This window comes from Rhincodon typus, chromosome 15, assembly GCF_021869965.1.
Source record: "Rhincodon typus isolate 14 chromosome 15, sRhiTyp1.1, whole genome shotgun sequence".
NCBI classification, from domain to species: Eukaryota; Metazoa; Chordata; class Chondrichthyes; order Orectolobiformes; family Rhincodontidae; genus Rhincodon; species Rhincodon typus.
In genome coordinates this window covers 7,563,897-7,584,335 of record NC_063346.1, presented here as the reverse complement: position 1 = coordinate 7,584,335, position 20,439 = coordinate 7,563,897, and the positions used below count along the sequence as shown (strand labels likewise).

The 20,439-nt window shown below is 42.9% G+C and overlaps 1 protein-coding gene across 1 annotated transcript in view; it reads right to left on the bottom strand.

The window, feature by feature from the left end:
• cdh8 (cadherin 8) overlaps nt 1-20,439 on the bottom strand; it is a 220,649-nt gene that overhangs the window by 7,081 nt on the left and 193,129 nt on the right. The window contains exon 10 of the mRNA XM_048605765.1: nt 265-516. Within this exon, the coding sequence (XP_048461722.1) occupies nt 265-516 (252 nt within the window). The remainder of the gene's footprint in view (nt 1-264; nt 517-20,439) is intronic.

The following is a 20,439-nucleotide window of genomic DNA, read 5'->3' as shown; positions in this document are numbered from 1 at the left end:
TCCAGCTCTACACCTTGTTATCTCAGATTCTCCAGCATCGGCAGTTCCTACTATCTCTGGCTTCAGTTTAATGTTGCATTTGAAAATAGCGCCTCCAACAGTGCAGCAGTCCCTCAGCACTGAACTGATGTAGCGGTCTGAATTGGTGTACAACCTCCAAACTCTCAGGTGAGAATGCTATCACTGAACTACAGCTGATGATCCCAAAGCCACCGTAACATATAAATTAACAGATATATTGGCATTCTGCATATTCACACCTACCTAAGAGGAGGATAATGCAGGCTAAGATAGCTATTAAAGCTCCCATGCTTAACCCGATGGGCAGAACAAAAGCTTCCACGTTGCAGGACTGTACGGTTCCATCAGTGCTGCAACCACAGACCCGAATGGTGAGTGTGTTGGTGCTGCTCATGGGGGGGTTCCCACTGTCCGAGATTATGATGGGCAGGAAGTAAATGTCTTGTTTCTGCCTGCTGAATCCACTGTGTCTGGCCAAGATACTGACCGAGTTATCTGCAGGGGAGATAAAAGCAAAAATTAAAATCCAGGCCGTCCCTGTTTACATTGTTGCTCCGACAGTTTTTCGTTCATTGTTTGGTTTCTACAGAAAATGATCAAAAGGATTTAACAACAAATTGCATTTACGTAGCACCTTGAATTTAGCAAAAGAAAAAGTCCAGGCGGAATTTGACAGCGAGACACAAAAGAAGCTATCAGGACAATTAAAAAAACAAAAGCTTGCATTTCTATAGCTCCTTTCAGGGTCATCGCATGTCCCAAAGCAGCTTACGGCCAAAGAAAATGACGTGTAGTCGCCATCGTAATGTGAAAAATGCAGCAGCCAAATTATACACCAAAGTGATAATGAACAGATGATCTGTTTTTGTGTTTGGGATTTAGGGTTAGATAATGGACAGAATGCTGGGACTAATTCCTTAGTCCATTGGGCAATAAGACATTGGTGCAGAAGTAGACAACTCAGCTCCATAGACTCTGCTCTGTCATTCAATGAGATCATGGTTGATCTGATAAATTCTCAACTCCATTTTCCTGCCTGTTCAACAATAACACTTAAAATCGGTCTATCTTGTATACTTGAAAATCCTCAATGACAGCCTTCTGAAGTAAAGAATTCCAGATTCACTACCCTATGAGGGAAGAAATTCCTCTCATCTCTGTCTTGAGTGAGCAACCTTAAGAGACATAGACTCAGAATACATAGGTGACAATTTAAAATTGGGTTGAGAAGGAATTTCTTCTCTCAGAGGCTTGAGCGTCTTTGGAACTCCTTGCCATCGAGACCTGTGGGGGCAGAGTCCTTGTATAAATTTAAGGCTGAGTTAGATAGGTTCTTGATCAGTTGGGGAATCAATGGTTATGGGGGAAGGGCAGGAAAGCAGTGGTGAGGAGCATCAGATCAGTCATGATCCTATTGGATGGTGGAACAGGATTGAGGGGCTGAGTGGCCTCCTCCTGCTCCTATTTCTTATGATCTTATGGACCCTTTACTCTCAGATTATGTTCTCTTCTTCAAATTTGGGTGAGTGGATCTTTTACATATTCTGAGAGGGCAGATGTGGCCTCATTTTAGCAACTTATCAGAAAGTCAGCACATCTGATCGTGCAACGTCAGCTTTGAGGTCTTGTACTTAAGGCACTGTGTGCCTACAAGAGATACGTTCTAAGCTACACCTTAGAGGAAGATAGAAAGATGAAGAGTCTTGGGTAGAGAATTCCAGAGTTTAGGACTTTGACAAGTGATGGTGATGTAAAGTAATACCTTTGAAATACAAAGGATGAAAATTAGGGGAAAAGAAACTCATGCAATAAACTTTTTCCTATTGTTTTACTGAATTCCATTAAACAGGGAGCTTCAACTGTAGAGTATCTCATTTGACAATTCATGTCATATTCCCTTCTGTCACACATTTGGTTCCTTTATCACTAAAACTGATTAGAGGGTGACCAGATTAACAATGAAGTCACCCGATAAAACAAACCTTTCGTCTGGTTTTCAATAGAAAATCTAATTTGTTTGCTGTCAGACTGCCAGCTGTCAGTTTATAGTTGGGTATCTTGAAAGCGATTGGAGGGCCCCTACCTTAACTGGAGTGACAAACTCCCCCCAGAGAGATTTCCAACTTTTAAATGTGCCCTTGAAGCAGATCCTAATCACCCGTAAAATAATTTTCTCAAACCTGCAGCTTTCCTCAGAGTAAAATATTTTGAATTGAAACGCAGGGCGAACGAGCTTGCTTTTGACGATTCAAAGTCAATCATGTGGAACAAGTCACATAGAATCTCTCCATTCTAGTCAGTCCACCTGCGGAGGTCTATTTGGAAAATATACTTTGTGTGGGGAAACATCCAGGGACTAACACGGCTCTGGGTGGTTCAGAAGGTGCCGGGTGCAGTTCTAATGACAATGTTGAAGAATTGCTTTGGAGTTTTGCACATGCTTTAGTGTGATTGTTCATTCACGCCTGAGGTAAGGAAACTGGAACTCTCAGTAAAGAATGTCATAATATCATGTAATGCTCAAGTACCAGCCACTGTTGGCTTGTAGTTGGGGCTGCCACCAAGCCCCTTTCCGACGCTACCCAAAGGGGTTGTTCTGTAGTTCGTGGTAGATGATGGACCACCAATCTCAGCAGAAGAGGTTCTTGTCTTACATAACAAGACGGAGTTTATAGTATCTCAGTAACCATGTAGCAATTACATTAAGGGCTGTTGTGGCACAGTGGTAGTGTCCCTACCTTTGAACCAGAAGGGTCAGATTCAAATCACACCTGCTCCAATGTCATAACATGTGAATGGGTTGAATCAAAAATATTTAAACAAGATGCATTAACTCTTGGGCACATTAAATATGATGAATAAGAGGTTGAAAGAGATCCATGTATCTCCCTCAGGAGGCTGTGTCAGATCCCAAACAATTCACATCATCTGAGTGGGGGGAGCTCATCACAGCTCGAACATTAACTCTTCCAGAACCATTACCTCACCTCAAAAATGGTCAGTAGCCTCACTTTTGCATTTTGTCTGATTTTCGCTCCCAAGCAAGCTTTTGATTTGTTATCACTTGATTCTGTTCCACTTGCCAAGTTGATTTACACCTCCAACAACCATATTCCTCCCTAAAGGTTCATTTCTGCCTATTCTATATCCTGACTTCATCTCTCAGTCACTTCCCACTCTGGATTACATCTAATTATCTCTTGACCCATTTACACCGTCTGCTTCAATACACATTCCTGATAATTTTTTTTTCACAACTCTATTAGTCTTTGGATGAAGAAGTGTCTCTCCTACTTCCTTTCATTCTTCCTATATATGTTTTCTTTAATTTGTTTCCCTCAGGATTTGAACTGTTTAACCACGATGATTTTTTTTTGGATCCAAATTCACTAATTTAATTGAAAGTTTTTATTCCACAACCTTGAAATCTCCTTACATGGAAGGAGAGCTTCCTTAGCTTTTGTTCCTGTCCTAAATGCTTGATAACTCATCACCTTTTTGGCTCATCTCTATCACCTTACGATTCTGCCCAGTGTGTATAATTTACTGATAGTGTTGGCTATTGCAGCTATTTAAAAAGTTCAGTGCTGGCCTACTTAAAAATTAATACCAGTTGAAATTTGTCTTTGACAGTGGTGTGTAAAAGTGATAATGAGTCAACAGCCCATCTTACACTGTGCCTCATTTTCTTTTTCATTGACTTTAAAACAGATCCTCGGCCCATTCAGAGATAGCAAGAACTACATATGCTGGAGTCAGAGATAACACAGTGTGGAGCTGGAGGAACACAGCAGGCCAGGCAGCATCAGACGAGCAGGAAAGTTGATGTTTCGAGTCAGGACTCTTCTTCAGAAATGGGGAGGGGGAAGGGAGATGGGAAAAAAATAGAGAGGCGTGGTGGGGCTAGGGGAAGGTAATGGTGATAGGTGAGTGCACGTAGCGAGTGGTGGGGATTGGTCAGTGGGATGGGTGGGACAGATAGGTGGGAGAGAAGATGGAATGAAAAGAAAATAAAAGAAAAAATTCCACCTTGGGAGCCTACAGCCTGATGGCTTAAACACAGAAATCACCAGTTTTAAAATCTTCCCACCCCCAGCCTCATCTCATATCCAACCCTCCCTCTCATTCCTGCCTCCTTGACCTGACACAACCTGTCCATCTTCTCTCCCACCTATCCGCTCCTCCCACCTCACTGACCAATCCCCACCACTGCACTCACCTATCACCATCCCACCTACCTTGCCCAGCTCCACCCCTCCTCTCTCTATTTATTTCCCAGCTCCCTACCCTCTCCCCCATTTCTGAAGAAGGGTCCCAATCCGAAACGTCAACTTTCCTGCTCCTCTGTTGCTGCCTGGCCTGCTGTGTTCCTCCAGCTCCACACTGTGTTATAACTATCTGCACCAATCTTTGTTTCAACAATGACTTGTACTTATGCTGCAACTTTCATGTAATGATGCATATCAAAGAACTTGACAGGAGCATTGTAAAACTAAACATGACACCGAGTCACACAAGGAGACAACCAAATTCTTCAGTGAAAGGGTGGGCTTTAAGAATAGTCCTGAAGGAAAGGAAAGAAAGGAAGAAAGGGAGGCAAAAAGATCTGTGGAGAGTATTCCAGAATCCATCAGTAAGAAATCCCCCAACTGAAGTGAATGAGTTTCCTGATGTTCTCTATCACAAAGTGAATAATTCTACAAATCTTTATTATATTTCTGGTTACATCATGTCTATCTTGGTGTAAGATTACATCAGGTAGTGCAGAACCCCTTCAGGTTTGTTTCAAAGCAACAGACTAGATGATGAACTCAAGTCTCTGGAATAAGTTTCAAACCAGTTACCCTCTAACTATGGCCTGGGGGTTAGGAGAGGGTTCTGAGGAAGAGTCACCGGACCCGAAACATTAACTCTGATTTTTTCTTCACAGATGGTGCCAGACCTGCTGAGCTTTTCCAGCAACTTCTGTATTTGACCCTCTAACTAGAAGGCTTCCCGCGAAATAAAGATCGGCATCTGCACTGAAACTATGCTATCTGTTTGACATGCTCTCTCTTTCTCACTGTTTCTTGATCTCTGTTCAGTTTTCAGCAGACTTGTTGCTCCTTCACACTGTCCCCCCAGTGTATGTGTGTCTCATCACCTACTCTCTCAGTGTATTTGCTCTCTCTCTCAAACAGTCTCTCTTGCTCTGTGCTACTTATATCCACAGTCCAATCCTTCGTGCTTTTCATTTTCACTTTATTTTGAAAATCAGTGACTAAATTTTTAAATCAGGAAATCTCTCCCAAAGGCAATGATAATTGGTTAATTGAAGTAATTAAAAGATTGAAACATCCCAGTTACGAGATTGTTCTCTCACTGTAATTTTGCAGAATTGTGTCTCTACAATCTCTCCCACGTGGCCATTCTTCCTATATTAAACCAGACAGAGGGTCTTGGGAGATTATTTAACCTTGACTGGCAATAGGAATATAACAACAGGAGTAAACCTCCAGCCTGTTCTGCCATTAATTAGATCATGGTAGATCTCTGTCTAAACACATGCTACCTGCCTTGGTCTGTAACCCCTAAAAACACTTACCGAACAAAAATCTACCAATCTCAAATCTGAAATATTCAGTTGACCTGCAGGTTCAATAGCTTTTTGCAGGGAGAAGAATTAATTCCTGCCATCACCCCTGAATGGCCTGGCACTAATTTTAAGATTACATTTTGCACTCCCTCACTGGAAGAAATCGTTTTCTTTCACACAATCAACTCCTTTAATTATCTTAAATGGTAATGAAATTGTCACTGAATCTTTGACTTTCAAGGGAACACAATTGTGTTATCTATGTTCCTCATTTACCCCTTTTAGACATCCTTAAGCAACTTGGTCAGGTATGACATGCTTCTGGAGCAGATGGGATTTGAATCTGGGTCTTCTGACCCAGACATAGGTGTACTACTACAAGAACACAAAGCACACACTGCCCTATCCAAACCCAAGAACACTTCCATCTAGAAGGACAAGGGCAGCATATATGTGGGAACACCACACCCTACAAGCTCCCCTCTTAGCCACTCAGCATCTGACTTGGAAATATATTGCTATACCTTCAGTGTTGCTTGTCAAAATCCAAGGCGTTATAACAGCATTGTGGGTTTACCTACAGCACATGGACTGAAGAGGTTCAAGAAGGCAGCTCACCACCATCTTCTCAAGGAGCAACTAGGGATGAGCAATAAATGCTGGCCCAGTCAGTGACGCTGATGCCCCACAAGAAAATTAGAAAAATAAATACATGGCCAGTCATACAGAGAACAGCCTAACTTACCCTCTTTTTAGGCTCAGTACAATTGGAGTGAATCTGTGAATCATTGTAATGCTCTTTCCAAGACCAATATGTTCTTGTCACAGGGCTAGGCCAGAAAAAAAAAACTTATGAAAGATATAGAGACAACAAGGTGTAGAGCTGAATGAACACAGCAGGCCAAGCAGCATCAGAGGAGCAGGAAGGCTGACGCTTTGGGCCTAGACCCTTCTTCAGAAATGGGGGAGGGGAAGGGGGTTCTGAAATAAATAGGGAGAGAGGGGAAGGCGGGGGTCTAGGCCTGAAATGTCAGCTTTCCTGCTCCTCTGATGCTGCTTGGCCTGCTGTGTTCATCCAGCTCTACACCTTGTTGTCTCGGATTCTTCAGCATCTGCAGTTCCTACTATTTATGAAAGATGTACACTTATGAAAGATGAAGCACAGAACAGTGCTTCAGTCCAATCAGTACCTTCATTTCCAAGTGCTCATTCATTTTACTACTTTTTTCCTCCAGAAGTGTCTCAATCTCTAACACAGAAAATCCAGTTTCAAATCTTGCCTGCTCGGAAAGTATCTGAACATAATTAAAAATAATAGGGCTCAAAACTGTACCACCTGGCAGCAGGGACAGTCATCAGATAGCACAGATTTCAAGACTTGGATGTTGCAGGGGTGATGTTCCCAGCTCTGGGGTTCAAGTCCCACATGCCATAAAATGTTCAAACACATTGATCCATAAAAAAATGCATCTGGTTTTACTAATCTGTAGGTCCTTACTGCAGGCCACTAGTAGTGTCTGAAAGCTTAAGACAACAGATTTGAAATCCATTGCCCTCTGCCTCTCTGTGTGAGCTCCTGTCCTACAAACCACATTTGCCTGCAGTCCTAATGTTAGATGCTCTCGTGGTGTGGCGGTATTGCCCTAACCTCTGGGTCAAGAGGCCGAGGTTCAAGTCCCCACTTGAAACATGGGCTGGAATTTATCACAAGTCGGGACTGAAAGCAGGAGTGGACCCCACTTCTCACACAGTGAGGCTGAGTTGCACTTTGCTGAGCAATGAAGTCATTGCCAATGTGTCCATCAGCCGCGTGAAAGAAAACACCCCAGCACAGGATTGCCAATCCAGTAACACAACTGGCAGCTCAGCAGTTCTACAGCTGTGGGTCACTGCACCAGAGGTAGAGGGCATACAGCAGACATGTGTGTCCAAATTAACCATAGTGAGGTCACTGGTGGGGGGGGTGGGGGCGTTAGTGACAACACTGGGGTAAGGTGGGCAAGTGTTGCCCAGATGGACTGAGCACTGATACTGCAGGGATGGTCAATGTTGCCAAGAGGCATGATCATGAGTCAATGACTGCCAAGGAAGGACAGCCACCTTCTGGAGAGAGTGAGGCATGGGGTGTGGGCATAAAAACCTAGCCTGGCAGCTTCCCCATCAGATGGCTGCCCCTCCAACAGTTGAACATCAGAACTCATTGGCTTGGGCCAATGATTTTGACTGGCAGTGCCTTTGGAGAGGCGATGGTTCACAGAATTGTTACAAGGCATAAGGAGGCCATTTTACCCATCATGCCTGCACTGATTCTATTATGCAGTGTCTCTCACCTTTTCCCCGTATCCCTTGCACACCATTTCTATCCAAATGATCATCCAATAACCTCTTGAATGCCTCATTTGAACCTGCAGTTCTATACAGTGCATTCTATATTTTAACTACTCACTGTGTGAGAAAGTATTTTTTCTTTACATCACCCTTGCTTCATTTACACATCACTTTAAATCTATGCCCTCCCATTCCTGTCTCTTTTACAAGCAGGTGTTGCTACGACACCTGACAGAAGTCCAGAAACATCAACCCAAGTCTGAGTTAAGCAGTGGCAAGAGCGGCTATTGCAGTAGGAGCCACTTGGTTTGGGGGTGAGGGGTCACCTACAAGGGCAGAGGGATGACTCTCAGCTGACCACCACCGAATCTGGATGCCACCCAGGTGGATAGAGTTGTTAAGAAAGCGTATGGTGTGTTAGCTTTCATTCATAGAGGGATTGAGTTCAAGAGCCGTGAAGTTATGCTCCAGCTATACAAAAGCCTGGTTCGGCCACATCTGGAGGATTGTGTCCAGTTCTGGTCGCCTCATTACAGGAAAGATGTGGAAGCGTTGGAAAAGGTGCAGAGGAGATTTACCAGGATGTTGCCTGGAATGGAGGGAAGATCTTATGAGGAAAGGTTGAGAGAGCTAGGGCTTTTCTCTTCAGAATGAGAAGGATGAGAGGTGACTTGATTGAGGTGTACAAAATGATCAGAGGTATAGATAGAATAGACAGCCAGACACATTTTCCTAGGGTGGAGGTAGCTATTACGAGGGGACATAGTTTTAAAGTGAGTGGAGGTAGATATCGGGGAGACGTCAGAGGTAGGATCTTTACTCAGAGAGTGGTAGGGGCATGGAATGCATTGCCGGAGAGGATAGTGGAGTCGGCCTCATTAGGGGCATTTAAGCGGCTATTAGATAGGCATATGGATGATAGTATAAGGCAGGGGTGGAGGTTAGATAGACCTTAGGTTTAGGGTAAAAGTTCGGCACAACGCCATGGGCCAAAGGGCCTGTACTGTGCTGTACTGTTCTATGTTCTATGTTCAACTCCCTCGCTGAGGCACTAAAAGCCCCTGAGTAACACACCGTCTCCCCAGACTACAAGCAGTGTACACAGTTTCACATGTCATTCGTAATGAAGCCAGACATGCTGTGGATTAACATCAGTTGTAATGCAATCAGGCCCTGGTGCCAGTTGGCACGGTCGCTCAGTGGCAAGTACCACAGCCTCACAGCACCAGGGACCCTGGTTCAAGTCCAGTCTTGGGTGACAGTGTGCGGGATTTGCACATTCTCTGCTTGCCTGTCTGGCTTTTCTCCGGGTGCTGTGGTTTCCTCCCATAATCCAAAGATGTGCGGGCTAATTGGATTGGCCATGCTAAATTGCCCTGCAGTCTCCAGGGATGTGCAGGCTGCGTGGTTTAGTCACACGGTAAAACCCCATGTGGGGTTACGAGGATAGGGTGAGAGTGTTCTCAGAGGGGTGGCACAGACTCGAAGGGCCGAATGGCCTCTATCTGCACTGTAGGGTTTCTACGATTAACGGCCCAATTAAGGACCTCCTAACTGATTGCTGAGTCAGGAGGCTTTCCCTCCCTGACTTGATTCTCGTAGGGGCAAGAATGCAATGGCATCACCCTGCCTCATGAAATACCCTTCCACCTCCAAAGATGCCATACAGACTACACAACTCCACCCCCACTGTCTGTGCTCAGACAAGCAGCTACTTGGGGTCTCTGCCAGTCTCACCCCAGGAAGGAGAACGTGGATCGATGTTCAATGGGCCCCACTAGGAATAAAGTTGGATTCCATGGCCAGGAGATGAGGGGAGCAACATTGGAAGAGAAATTGAAAAGGTCAAAGCAGTCAGTAATAATTAAGCACGAAGAATGAGGCATGAAGTCTTCCACTTTTGCAAATATCTCAATTACTTTTATAAGTGTGGGTTTCAATACTGGTTCTGCAGTGCTCTTTTGGCACTGTGACTTGAGAAGGTTGAATGCACTTTACAAAACCAAAATTGCATTTCCCATTGCAATCAGAAATTGGTAGTTCTTTTTTGGAAATAGCGCTTTGGAGTAAGAAGCAAATTCTAATGCCATGTGACTTTGTGAACAGGCTAAAAATATCCACCCAGGCAATGCTATTTGCTGGGACTGAACTTGCAGAGACAGGAATGATTCAACCAGCACCTGTGTCTTTAATGTACAGACAGATGGTGGAAGGGAATACAAGGCTGAAAACACAATTGAAGGTTAGGCAGAACATATACAGAACACTTGTGTTCTGCCCTAGCAGGTTATAACATCTGATTCCTATCATTTTTTGTGCAATGCCTTGTCATTCCTTCCAGCCCACCTGTTATTCTGTGTTAATGGCAGAAGTGCTACACACAAAGAAAGACTCTTCTTCCTGTTACAATAAATTTTACATTGTACCTCTCAAGACCTCTGAATATGTTCCATCCAATGAAATATTTTCACATCCCTGATGGGCTGCAGTGTTTCAAGAAGGCAGCTCACTATCGCCTTCTCAAGGGCAACTAGGGATAGACAATCAATACTAGCACAGCCAGCAGTGATTACATCTCATGAATGAATTTTTAACCATGTGGAGTAAAGAAAGAAACGTGGTACTTAACTTGCACACAGTAAAGGTAAATTCACCATAGTTACATAGGGCTGGTCTCTCAATTGAGAGCAATGACTATTGGTTTTAACCTGAGGGTCACACTGCCACAGGTGATGGGAGAGGTTGGGAAGTACAGTCCTTCACAGTAACCACAGATAGTGTGGGAATTGAACCCATTCTGTGAATATCACTCTACAACATAAACTAGCTGTGTGACCAACTGACCAAACCAACGCCCAATAGACTACAATGCAATGAAGATCAACGATGTAACAATCCGACTGTCTTTTTTAATTGATTTTGGCTGAGGTATCAATATTAGTTGGGAGAAAGCTGTGGGATCATTTCCCTGAAAAGGCTTTACTTGAGAGGGAAGGTATAACATCTCAATGTAAAGACATCAATCTGAACCTTTCTCAGTACTGCACCGGTTTGTCTCCCTGGGTGATGTGTCTGCATCTCTCGAACAATATACAAACCCACAGGCCACTGACTCAACATTGAAAGTGCTACCACCTGAGCCAAAGCTGGCACCTGTTATAAGCTGAAATATGCCTGATTAAATGAGATATCTCACTAATCGTTCTGATTTTGCATGACTGTGCATTTCCAGGCAAACGTTTACTGTACTCATGGGTTGAAGCATTTAATGCAATCATATTAAAAATAAAAATAATAATGGACATGAAGTGAAACTTTACTCACCCAGAAAGTTGTAAAGACATGCCACAGATTACTAGAAATGGATATTAATGTGATATAACAGGAAAGGATTGTGTTAATGATGATGGATTTAATGATGCTACTCTGACGTCAACATTTTCATGTAACCAAAAAAATACAAAGTGAAGACTGAAATACAGTGCTAGAGAGCCGTAATATAATGTACATAAGAACATAAATAAAGAGTTTAAAAGACTAACTAAGTGTAAGGGAGAGTTGCTCTTGCAAATAAGATAGAGTTGCAGCAGACTTAGAGCAGGAGCAGTTTAGCTATATTGTATAGCCTTGGGAGTGCATTACATCCAATGTATCAAGAATCCATGGTACATGAAATGCATGATGGGACACTGATGCAGGCTGAAGACTAAGGAGATGCCGTAGACCATAGATACAGCTGTCATGATATAAATCATGCTAGCACCAGTATTCACTCAAAGTCATTAAAGCAGTGAATAGCATTATTGTAATTCTTGTTGCCTCTCTTGTGTGAGAAAGAGGGCTGCACAATCTAATGAGAGCAGTTAGTTGGATTCATATTGAAAATAAAATGAGTTTGTTGGTTTGAATAAGATTTCTCTGTTTCTCCAATCGGATGTGCTTGCATTTCTGTCAATGATTCAGAAGATTGCAAGTTCACAAACCCTTACCAAAGAGATGAGCAGAGAGTCTCAGTTGGCAGTCCAGTAATGTGATGAGGCAGTGCTACACTCCTGATAATCCCATCTTCTTCAGGGAAGAAAGGCCCTTTTCCCAAAAGAAGACTTGTTAGACATGAGGATGACCTAGAATACTTCAGATCTATTTGTGTGACCATGAGAAGCCATGCATCAGAAACAACCTGGTTTTGTTTGCCCAAATCTTCAAATGTGTCATTTTAGCAAGAGAAGTTAAGGTTGGAATGGCAATTGATAATTGTTTATTTATTTGGGAAGGGACTGCTGCAGTGAGCAAAACCTCAGTCAAACTGTATCAAACTGGGTACTTGTTCCATAATGTATGACATTTCTCAATGAACAACCAAAAATCTATTCCTTGAAAATAATTTGAAGGAAAAACTGAGATAAATCATTGAGTAGTGATGAGTTGAAACCAAGGTGGAGTTTCGGGAATCTTTAGAAATGTACGAGGAAAGGAATATTGAGGGAAGTGAGGAGTAATGACATTTTGAGGATAAGGCAATTAATGAGGTAGAATAGAAGATGATAAGGAAATGGAGGAAAGCAGCGACCATTGTATTACTAATCACATAGAGAAATATAAACAACAGCAGAGAGAAAGGCTGATCATCAGACCAAGGTTTATCTTAATTTGTTGGCGATTCACAAACACAAATATGGAAGAAAAAATATGCAGTGTCTTTTCTAACTGTGAAAAATTCTAAATTGCTTCAGCTCGTGAAGTCCCTTTGAAGTATAGTCATTGTTGGAGTGTGGGAAACACAGTCGTCCATTTGAATGTATCAACCTCACAAACAGCAATGAGATAGCAACCAGATTACTGTTTTTTAATGGCATCAATTGAGGATAAATATTCTCCCAGATGCCAGAGAAAATCATCTGACCTTCTCCAAAATAGGGCCATGAGGTCCTTAGTGTGGAGCCTTTGTTGAACATCTCATCTGGAAGACAGCACCTCAGACATTGCAGCACTCCCTCAGCACTGACACTGGAACTGTCAGGCAGCTTTAAAGCTTAAGTTTTGCGGAGCAAGACTTGAACCTACAAACCTGTGGTTCAGTATCAATACTGTCTTGGCTGACATTTAAACTGACATCTTCCTCGGATGCGGTTGTATCTAAGTCTGGAATTAATTTGGGTTTTCCTTCCAGGTTTGAATATACTCAAGCAAGTTCCATTATTTTCCTCTCTGTACTCTGTGGCTCCCAAAGGGAAACTACAGATGAAGGGGGAAAGAAACCTCTGTCAGAATTGTGTTACCAAGGGGCTGTCACTCTCATTTCTGACTAATTGGTAACCCACCCATGTATCATTAAAAAATGATGAATTGGTAATTTCTCCTGAGAAGCATTGTGAGGGAGAGGCTCAATAACACAGTGAGAACAAAACTGCCATCTCATTCCCTTCAAATCACCATGTAATTACATGTGTAAGCCTTGCATAGGGATTACTAACAGCCATTAATTAAAAATATGCAGTTCATAATTCTGTAATTTTCCAAAATAACTCATCCATTTACGTTATTCTTTCAATGAGGAGTATACAAACAGAATGTGAAGCTTAAAACAATATGTTCCTGCAGGATTTATAACTCAATGCTCCTGATAGCTCAGGCATGCAAACCCAGACTCCCCTGAGAGTAGACTGAACTGGTTTGGGGCACCAGGAACATCTCAGAGTCATGCAGCATGGAAACAAGCCCTTTGGCTCAATTCATCCATGCTGACAGGCACATTTCAAGGCTTTTCCTACTTCTGATTAAGATCAGAAAGTTGCGAGGTAACCTGACACTTGGAGAATGACAGGATACATGTGGTGTGCAGCATGTCACAGGACACTCAAGGATGGTAGATAGCACCAGGAAATTGGAAAATGGGAGATAGTTGTGTGACTTTTGAGAATGAGACATTGTGATTGTAAATTTTCAGGGTGGGAACTGAATGGTAGGAAATTAGAAGATGCAACTTAGTCACAGGGGAATCTAAACAAACTGTAACAGGGCACTTGAGGCTCTGAGGGTATGGCAGAAGACTTGAAAAGAGGTGGTTATGACTGGAAAGGAAATAAAATAAACACAATAACCAAGCAGTGCATAGCAAAGCCCAACAGATGGCAGATGAGTGCATAGGCAGCTAATATCCTCAGCAGCTAATAGCTAATAGCAGCTAATTGTTGCTATGGCTAATTATTACATTTTCAGCAAAATGTTAGGGCCCTTGTCCACACAGTGATGGGATGTTTTCAGTCCATCTAAACAAACAAATGGAATTGTCAGTGCTGACCTAAAATCGTGCTGTTTGTAAGTGGGACATAAATTCACAATGGCAGACTCAGAATCCATGAACCTATTAGAATGGAATTAACCCAGAATTTCAAGATACACCTTCACTAAATGGAACATACCAACAACTGAGAAAATTACAACTCAAACCTATGAAGACAGGTTACAGAATGTGAGATAACAAGGTGTAGAGCTGGATGAACACAACATGCGAAGCAGTATCATAGGAGCAGGAAGGCTGACGTTTCGGGCCTAGACCCTTCATCCCGAAATGTCAGCCTTCCTGCTCCTATGATGCTGCTTGGCCTGTTGTGTTCATCCAGCCCTACACCTTGTTATCTCAGGTTTTCCAGCATCTGCAGTTCCTACTATCTCAGGTTACAGAATGTAGCTTGTTCTCTCTGAAAAGAGGAGATATTGGGCAGAATCTTAATGAGACATTTTGGGTCCTATCTAGTGGCTGGGCAGCTAATTGCCAATCAGGCAGTGGCAAAGTCAGCTCTGGAATCAAGACTCGGGGGCCTTTGTCTCGCCTAGAGAGAGCTGGTGGCCAATCAGAGGCAGGCAACTCTTGTGCCTAGCAGTGCCACTGAGGAGCTGTGGTAGTTGCAGGGTCAGAACACACCAGAGTCCAAGGACTGCAGAGCACCAGGGCCATGGTTATGTACTATGTGTGTGTGGAGATGAGAGTGTGTGGGGTCTGGGGTGGATATTTATGGGGCCATGGTTGCAGGAAAGGTGGAAAAGAGATCAATGACAAGGCCAGGGGTTGATAACAGTCACCCTGCCCATACCTAACTCCACCTGTCACTTCCCAATGTCCAGCCCTCTATCAAATGTCGAGTTCCATTAAGTGAGAGCCCCATGGAAATGATCACCTGGCTTCTTCTTTTCAAGAAGCTCGGAGAGGTTTCTCTGGTATTTCAGCTGCCATGCATGTTGCATAGTGACTGGGCTCGTCTGCAGCTAAATTAATCATAATGGCAGTAGAATGAGGTTTTTGGGTAGGCAATAATTCAGGCCCCCAGTGACCATGAGGGATAAAGGTGGGCCATGGACCTTCCTATCTATAATTTAGTTCTGATGGAGGTAGAAAGGTAATAAGGGTTTAGGTACATCACTACCTGCCAAATTAAATCCCTTTCCCAGCCTCCAAATCACCTCCAGGGAAAGCAGAAAATGCCGCCCAATGTTAGGAAAGCTATTTGCACCATTCTTGAAACCGCAGTTGATTTTCTAGAGGCCGTCACCTTCAGCAGCACGTTCTTAACGCACAGTGAGGAGCCTGACGTGGCAAGTACTTGCAAATTGGATGTGGATAGTCCTTGTGGTTATCCGTTGCAGTGTAACATGGCCACTGTTACACTGTGCTCTCCGTACACTTATGGACAATGTTTAGAGCCCATTCACCCTGAAATGCGCTCGTAGATTTGGTAGGTGCTTGCTTGCAAAGCCCTGTATGATCTTCAATACCCCCCTTATATCTTCAATACATTCCACCAAGACTGAGCTGGATGTCAACTCAAATCCCAGAGTTCATACACAGCGGTCCACTCAGGTGGTTCAATGCAACAACCTTTCTTATTCATGTCATTCTGACGGAAATTAAACATTCCCCTTACCTGTTTGCGCCTGGGTCCTCACTGGGAGTGTAGTGCTGTGGAATTGCCCCTCATAATTCTGGACTCTCACCTCACTGATCTACTTTGTGCTTCCATTTCACAGATAACACCCTTCATTTCTGTGTCAATTTTGATTTCCTGGCTCCTTAATTCCTTCTTTTGGAAAATTTTAATTCATTCTCAATGTCTGCCTTTCACTTCTCTTATTACTGCCGCTGACATTGCAGCTGTAACCCATCCTTCTGGATCGCCCATTTGCCCTCTTGTGCACTTTCTATCTCTGCTCATCTACTTTATCTTTCAATGCTAAATCTCTTTCCATCCTCTTTAATTTATTCTTTGACTTGCAGCATGGAAGGAACTCAATGAATACATAATTTTTGGGTTGACTTGTTTAATAATTAGTCATCTTCACAGTCCTATTTATAGGAACTGTTAAGAACTAGTCTACTGGGACCATTGTACAATTTAGCAGAAGAATCTTTCCACAGTATTTTCAATTTAATTGTGCTTTTTTCTCCCTTCCAAAACATATTTGAACAGCTTGTAGTTTTAAAGCACAGCTACTTAATGAACTAATTAAGCGAGGGACTGGTAACATGGTTTTCCACAGCACACAAGAGTTTGAAAATAATATCTTCCACGGGACTCGCAGTGAAAGCAAAATATCACAGATGCTGGAAATCTGAAATAGGAATGGAAAGTGCTAGAGAATTTCAGCAGATCTGACAGCATCTGTGGAGAGAGAAACAGAGTCAATGTTTTGAGTCCAACGTTCTTCAGTTCTAAAGAAGTCACGAAATGTTAGCTTTGTCTCTTGCTCCACAGATGTAACCCAGACCTGTTGAGTATTCCTGACAATTTCAGTTTTTATTGCAGCTGAACCTAGCAATGGATCAATTTGAAAGAAACAACATGGAAATTTCACCTCCTCTGGAAAGTACCCTAAGGAAAACAGTAAATTAGCCAATATTTATAAAAGAAAAATATTAAAGGAGTGCAGGGAACTGAAAATAAATTATTAGCTTGTTTTGTTTGATAGCTATTCTAGAAAAGCATGATGGAACAAATGGCCTCCATCAATGCCTTCAAATTCTATTATGTTACCTGATGGACTGGATTGGGAAAAGGATCCAATATTTAATGCACGACTTTAGACAAGTCTCACTTTATCCATCGGTCAGGATATTTATTGACAACTCCATTCTTAAGCTAACTCCATAAGAGCATCAGATGTAGGAGCAGAAATAGGCCATTCAGCCCATTGAATCTGCTCTGCCAGTCAATGAGAACATTGCGGATCTGACCATCCTTAGCTCCACTTTGCTGCATTTTCCTATTCTTCTTTCAACACAAGCTTGTGAACTGACACACTGAGCTATACATGTTGCTTGCGTTCCTCTACCAGTTATCCTTCACACAAAACTCTCAAGCAATTGGAAGCAAACCTGCAGATTGAATTTGCTGGTGGGTTGGGTTCAGGATTGGAGGTGAATTTCATGACAATTGACTTCCTTGCTTCCTTTTTATTCAGTCTTTCATGGGATGTGGGCATTGTTGGCAAAGCCAGCAAATGTTGGACATTCCTAATTGCCCTTGAGCTGAGTGTTTTGTTTGGTCATGTGTAGAAGACAATTAAGACTTAACAACATTTGCTGTGTATTTGGAGTTACATGTAGGCCAGGCTGGGTAAGGGCAACATTTCCTTCCCTAAAGACAAGAGTGAACCAGATTAGTTCTTATAACAATTGATAATAGTTTCATGATCACTATTCCTGAAACTACCTTTGAATCCCAGATTTATGAATTCAGGTTAAATTCCACCAGTTGTCATGGCAATATTTGAACTCCCCAAAGCATTGGTCTATCCCAGATGACTATCCCAGTGACATTAACCACTCAACACTGTCCCCAAATTATTATCAATTAGGGATCCTGGAATGGATTAGTATGGGTTGAGAAGCAGTGCCAATTAAGAACCAATTATTTCCAGTCAGCAATGGGAGTCTTATGGTGAAATGGCAGTATCCCTACGTCTGAGCTAGGAGGCTCTGGCTCTAATTCCACCTCCTACTGAGGGGTGTTGTGATATATCTGAATCGGTTGATTAAAAAAAGAAAACATTCTGTCAGCAATGTGGGCAGTTTCCTTCAATTTCAGCCATGTCAAGGCCCACACGGAAGGTTGAGAGTGCAGGATGTAGGGCAGAGCGGAATGAAGGGTGCTGTGAGGGACCATCATGGCCAGAACCATAACAGCTGCCAGATCACAACTGTAACTCATTGGCCGGGCTGCCCAGGATCACAACTAAGCAGGTGTAACATCAATAAAAGAGGAAAAGAAAAAGCAAAGCTACCCACCCTTCTCCTGTGCAGTACCCCCACTCAGATTGGAAGCTGCCAACTCAGGTCACTGGGGCTACAGGATACCAAGTATTGGGGGGCCTCTCATTGGCACTTGAGTTTTCAGAACCACTCATCTGCCATTTCTGATTGGACAATGAAGATGTCCCCTCTAACTGGCTGAGTGGTGTATTTTAAATTCCTCAGAGCAATGCAAATTTGAAATGAGTTTTCAACATGCAACCATTTTATGCACAAGAGTTGTAAAATATTTTTGCAATCACAAATAAGCACACATGCTTATCCCAGGTTTTATGGTGTGTGTTTACTTTGCATGGAGTGTTCACTCAGGCTTAACAGTCAAGCACTGTTTGCATAGATCAGTTATCAGACTCTCATAATCCAAGACAGAACAGTTGAACAATTAAACACTTGGCTACAGCACTGAAAGTTGCAATGGACATGTCAAAAGCACACCATGTGGGATTGGGCACTGGCGTAGCATATAAATTCTGTCATTACAAGAGGAATTCAGAAGGAAGGAATCCTGCGATGAGTAACTCGCCTCCTGACTCCCCAGATACTGCCCACCATCTACAAGGCATAAGTCAGGAGCGCGGTGGGATACTCCCCACTTGCCTGGATGGGTGCAGCCCCAACAACACTCAAGAAGCTTGATGCCATCCAAGGATAAAGCAGTCCACTTGATTGGCAATTCGTACACAAACACCCACTTCCCCCACCACCGATGCTCAGTCATAGCAGTGTGTACCATCTACAAAATGCACAATAGAATTTCACTAAATTTCCTTAGACAGCAAGTTGCAAGCCCAAGACAACTACCATTTATAAGGACAAGGGCAGCAGAAACATGGGAACATCACCACCTACAGGATCCCCTCCAAGCCACTTAACACTCTTAATAGGAAATATATCGACTCAGTGTTGCTGAGTCAAAATCTTGGAACTCCCTTTCTAATGGCACTACGGATCTACCTACGTAGCAGTTCACTACCAACTTCTCAAGGGCTATTAGGGATCGGCAATAAATGCTTGTCCAACCAGCGATGCCCGCATCCCATGAATGAATAAAAATGATACCCGCATTCCTCCAGTTCTAATCTCCCTTGCATCCTGATTTTAATCTCTCTACCATTTTTGGTGCTCTTCTTCTGCCTTTAATGATTGGAATGAAGTCAGCCAGCTGGTCCTCTTAGAATGAGTTCCCTGCTTGGGACTGTCAATATGTTCTAATCAGGAGCCCTGGCTGACAGATAAGAAGACTGAGTGTCAGAGAGACTGAATGCAGCAATGCTAATTCAAGAACTATTCATATGTCAATTAAGGGCGACTTGGTGATGGGACACCGGCCTCTGTGGAGTTATTTCACTGTCAATCACCCAACCAGCTGCTTTGTGATTTAAGCATCCGGCCTCATGATGGATGAGTTCTGGCGCTGTTGAATATCAGCTTGTTTATGACCAGAAACCAGACCAAAGCTGCGTAGGGCCTAGGTAGTCAGTAAGAGGTGTAGTGGGGTGTGGGGGTCACGTGATTGATAAAGCTGGGCCTCCGAGGCCGCCTAGATTATATTTTTGGATTCAGGCACTACTTCCCTAAATCACACTAAATAATTTACAAGACTAGGTCCCAGAATGAGGAACTTTGTTGAGGAGGATCAATTGAAGAAGTTGGTATTGTGCTCCTTGGAGAGAAGGTGGCTGAAAGGAGACTTCATAAAGCTTTTTACAATTGTGGACGGACTGGATAGACTAGGTCAGGAGAAGCTGTTGCCAATCAAAAGAAACATGGATCAAAAGGCATTGATTTATAGTGATCCGCAAGCAAAGAAGGACATTGATCTATGGTGACTTCACAAAAGTTTGTCAGGTACTTGTACAGTTTACACAACAATGCACACCTTCTATCATTCTGTACTCCTGCAATTCTTACCTCTTTAGAATTTCCAATTTTAATCACTACAGCATTGGTGGGTGAGCCCTCAGCTGTCTAGGCACTAAACCCTGGAATTCTCTCTGGAATTCAGTCCAGAATTCTCCCCCTACACTTTTCTGCCTCTCCACTTTTCTTTTTTCCTTTAAGATGCTCCTTAAACTCTCTCTTTGATCAAGCTTGCAGTCCTGTAGCGAAATCACTCCTTTTCAATAAAACAAAGAACTGTGGATTCTGGAAGCCTGAAACAAAAGCTGAGAATGCTGGAGAAACTCAGCAGATCTGACAGCATGTGAGC